Source organism: Anthonomus grandis, chromosome 6, assembly GCF_022605725.1.
Source record: "Anthonomus grandis grandis chromosome 6, icAntGran1.3, whole genome shotgun sequence".
NCBI lineage: Eukaryota > Metazoa > Arthropoda > Insecta > Coleoptera > Curculionidae > Anthonomus > Anthonomus grandis.
In genome coordinates this window covers 18,343,376-18,348,255 of record NC_065551.1, presented here as the reverse complement: position 1 = coordinate 18,348,255, position 4,880 = coordinate 18,343,376, and the positions used below count along the sequence as shown (strand labels likewise).

At 29.6% G+C, this 4,880-nt stretch overlaps 1 protein-coding gene across 1 annotated transcript; it reads right to left on the bottom strand.

Moving 5' to 3' along the window:
- Positions 1-260: 260 nt before the first annotated feature.
- LOC126737299 (zinc finger MYM-type protein 1-like) lies at positions 261-4,446 on the bottom strand. Its single transcript, XM_050442140.1, has 2 exons — positions 4,319-4,446; positions 261-3,715 (listed from the first exon to the last, which is right to left on the bottom strand). The coding sequence occupies exon 2, from the start codon at positions 2,453-2,455 to the stop codon at positions 1,547-1,549; it is 909 nt and encodes a 302-aa protein (XP_050298097.1). The 5' UTR covers positions 2,456-3,715; positions 4,319-4,446; the 3' UTR covers positions 261-1,546.
- Between the last annotated feature and the right edge of the window lie 434 nt (positions 4,447-4,880).

Genomic DNA, 4,880 nt, shown 5'->3' with positions numbered 1-4,880 from the left:
ATTATATTTTTTTTTTCAAAAAAATAACTGCTATACTACTGCCCTATTAACAGGGCCGTTTCTAGGGTATCTGCCGCCTGGGTGCGAAAAAAATTTTGCCGCCCCTTCTTTACCCCACCGAATCCGGCCTTTAATAAACAGTTGTAAATAAATAACTTGAAATAATTTAACTTTAAAAAAAAACAACATTTTAGAAACATAAACACTTTATTTTATATTAAATCATAATTTTATTTACAATTTATTTATGATGTAATGTATTTACAAATAAGTTGTAATTAAATACATACATACATATTATTTACATACGCAACATGCACTTTATAATATGTATATAGGGGCAGGTAGCTAACATATCCAAAGATTAAACAAAGTTTGCTTTTCTCGCTTTTTTTAATGCAAATGTTTTAACAATGTTAGACACATCTATATTTTCTGCAATTTCTTTTTCAATACTAATTATTGATAAGTCAGAAAGCCTCTCTTGACCCATTGTGGATCGTAAATAATTTTTTATTATTTTGAGTTTAGAAAAGCTTCTTTCTCCACTAGCTACTGTGACAGGTAATGTTAAGAAAATTCTAATGAAAATTACTAAATTGGGAAAAACATAGATGAGGTTATTTACAAATAGGTAGGTAAGAACATTTAAGGTATTCATTTCAGGGGAAACATAGCGTGCAACATTATCAATTTCATCAGATAAATCTTGAGCTAAAATATCTTTTTAATTTTTTGATGGATCATATAAAATTTTCTCAAGAGCTTCGCATTTTGCAAACCTAATTGATTTTTCTGTTTGGAGAAAGCTATGTAGGTTGTTAAGAAAATTAAACAACGTATCATGTTGCTTCATTTGCTCGAATCTTTCTTCCAATTTTAATAATGTAGTATCTAATATAACAAAATAAAAATTAATTTTAAATTGATCAACTGGATTTTTAGGGCCCTCGTCTACATACTCATAGTCAAATAAACGCTTTTTTGTTCGGGGTCTAACGATATTAGTCGGAGGAAACGAAGGGTCGCAATCAATATCTTCGGCAACTTTTTTGGCCTCCTATAAAATATTAGTGAAACCTTCATCTGATCTAATACTAGATATATATGTTTTAGTCTGTTTTAAGATTAAAATAATATTAGGTAGGGCAACATCGATTTCCTGCTTCACTTTACTTGTAATATTAATTTTTGTTAGCACATTATACCATACAATAATGAAACAAATAAATTTAAACGACTTAATTTTTAAAAGTAATGAATTAGCCATAGTTTTGGTATCGGAGTCCCTGTTATTATCAGAGTAAAGTGCAAATAAAGCGTCATATATTTTTCCTAAATTATGTCTAAGAACTTTCAGAGCATCTATTCTGCTTTCCCATCTAGTACTAGAAAGAGGTTTTAGTGTTAACGTTGGGATTTCATCTTTTAAAACTTGCCGTTTAACGTTTAGTTGATGCGGAGAAAAAAACGTAAAGTTCCTGCACAATAGCAAAGAAACTTGTAATTTCTAAAGATGCTTTTGCAGCGTCATTAACAACTGAATTTAAGCTATGGGCTGCACAAGGACGTAAAAAGCTCTTGAGTTTAATTTAATAATTTTTTTTTGTAAACCATTATTGCAACCCTTCATATTCGCTCCATTATCATATCCCTGACCCCTTAAATCGCCTAAACAAATGTTGTGAGTCTCCAAAAAATCCAATAAAACATTAGTTAAGCCTTGTCCTGTCGAATCTGATATTGAAATGAATCCCAAAAAATGCTCTCTAATTTCGATTTGCTTTGATGTATTATTTAATAAAACAAACCTTATTACAATAGTTACTTGGTCTTGATGACTCACGTCAGGAGTCGTATCCAAAATAATTGAAAAATATTTACTAGCATTTAACATAGATATAATGTCATGTCTTATTTGCTTTCCCAGAAGGAAAATTAATTCATTTTGAATATGAACACCTAAATAATGAGGCATATTTGATGGAGTTCTTTTAATCCTGTTAATGTGATCGCATATTGTTTCATTAAAATTGGCAATTGTTTCAATTAATTTTAAAAAGTTTCCGTTTTGTTGCTCGTATATCTTGTTATTTTCACCTCTAAAACTCAAATTTTGACCGGCTAAAAACTTGACAACATAAATTATAATTTTCAAAACAGAAACCCATCTATCATTTTCCATGTTTATTAATTTCTCGTTTAGTGAATCAGTTGTCGTTTTAGAAGAAATTGATTGTTTTAAATCAAGCCAAGATTTTTTATTACAAATATGCCCCTTTGACTTTTCATGTCTTTCTATAAGTTGACTTAAATGTCTCCAATTATTATAACCCTCAACCAAACCACTACCACCAGAAAAAGTTTTAAATATTTTGCAAGGAAAACAATATACACAATCTTTTGATTTAGAATATACTAGCCAAACCCTCGGAATTATTTCTCCATTACACATTTTTTTTTTATAATAGATAGATGAGAATCATCTATTGTCTTTATTGTCTTTATTTAAAGGAAACGTCATATCAGCCTCCGTTAGTTGCGTAGGCCCTAACTCTATCAGAGTTAATTTAATTTTATCCAATAAAACATTTGGCCATTAGCCAGGATCCTTATAAGGTTTGTTCTCACAGCAGTAAGAAACAAGTTTCCGACAAATAAACATGCGCAATAGAGTAAAATGCGTTCGCACAGGAACTTCGGATCGGTTTCAAATCAAAAGTTTGATGTTCTTACACAAATTTCTGATCGTCATCTGATAGTCAGACTTGTTTTCGGATTTATTTCAAGCAAAGTGTCAGAGAATTCGTGTAGCCAGTCAACGCCGATCTTCGGAATATGAACATAACCTCTAAATTGTTGTTTGTATTTTGTCGTTTTGTATACTCCTTAATATTCGTTTTGAAAATTGTATTTTAAATTGTTGCATTAGTCTAAAAATAAACATTAAGGAAATAAGGGAATTTGAATCGTCGGAAGAATCTGATCAGAATTTTGTTGATTCCGAGTTATGTTGATTCCAACACAGACTTTTAAAGAAGATTTAATTGAAGAACGGATAAAGCCCAAAAATCAAAACTATTTTGATGAAACTGTGTCCCAATTTAATAGAAAAGAATTTCTCGACTATTTTAGAGTAAGTATTGAAGTAGCAAATAGTCACACAATCTTAAACTCTATTAATAATATACAGCTATTTCAAGGTTGTAGTATATATTTTTTTGTTTATGTTTGATTTACTTTCCCATTTCCCACTGGCATAAAAAAGTGAAGTTATTTTTCTTCTCCAGTCAACCCGTATTTGATGTTCGCACAGACGGTTTCAAATCGATCAGAAGTTGTAATATTTTACGCATGCTCATCAAGAATGGTTTGGAAACAGTTTCAAACTTTCGAAATTTGCAGTGAGAACAAACCTATAGACATTAATATTTTCAAAGCTTACTTCAGATCCTTGTCCTGCTAATAAAACATCACCTTCCACTATAGTTTTGGTATTCGATGAGTTCTCCTTCTCTTCTCCGCTATTGACCATTATACATATAGTCTCCGTCACATTTTCATCTCGGGCTTGGGAACTTGATGGTTTGTCATGTGATCTTGTTGGGATTAAAAACGCTTGGAATGAACTGCAAGCCTTTTTAGTTAATTCTTCTTTTTCACGCTTCCGTTTTCTGTACTGTGCTCCAGAAAGCTTTTTTCGATTATTAGATATCTATAATAAAACAAAACCAAAATTAAAATAAATCCAAGTTATCCTATATTTTGCCTGAATGAATAAAGAGATATATTTTTAACGTTTTAAATAAAAAAAAATAAATATTAAGTTTAAATGCTACTTTTTTATTAAGCAAATAACTAATATTTGAAAGGTGAGTAGCCAAATGGAATTAGTGGATGAGTGCGACTACTGGCTATTCATAACGCATATCATTTTTTCATTTTTTCCTCAAGTTCAAAATTAATAATTTTTTCTTTAGTTATTATTTGACTCTAAATAAGTCGGCATTACTTTTTAAAATAAAATTAATTGTGCTAACAAAAATTTTAAAAACCTCAAGAGTAAAAAAATTGGGAGATTTCTAATAGGAGTAATAGGTATCTAAAAAAAGGAAAAAAAAAACTCCTTAAATTTTAGGAAAAATAAAAAAATATTATGCATTATAAATAGGCAGTAGGTTCAATCATCCATCATTTCTGTTTGGCCCATTTTCCAAACATCCTATATATTTCAAAAATATAAAAACAATATTTAAATTTTATATGACAGCTCAAAAAAAAAATGTAATCAAATTAACGTATGTGTAGAGATACTTACCTTTTTATGTTTTACTGTCTGTTTTACCACAATATTAAACAAAAGCTTTTAATACCGTTGCTATTTACACGACTACAGGCTATACGCTTAAAATTTAAAATGAAACAAGTGCACGCACTGCACGCACTTATATGCCTTGAACACAGACAAGTATTTTCCTGAAAAATCTTCGCCGGGACATTTTTCCAACTCGTTGCGACCTGGTGCGGACTGAAGCGTATATCTAGGTATACCTATTAAATTTGAATTGGAAATATAACTAGTAATATTTAGAGTGTTATAAAGTAACTTTAATACATTAATTAATAATTAATAATATTTACATATGTATAATAAATATATTAGTTAAAAACAGTGTTAAAAAAGAGTAGCATGTCAATGGGCTTTTTGCGATTTTTGGAAATGTTTTAAAATAAGAAAAACCGTTGATACTACAAAAACTAAATATCGCCATTTTCTTAGTAATAAAGAAATAGGTGAAAATAGGTAAAAACTATATCAATAGGTTTCTTTTAATTTCCAAAAGAAATTTTTTAATGTCAGGACAACTGTTGATACTACC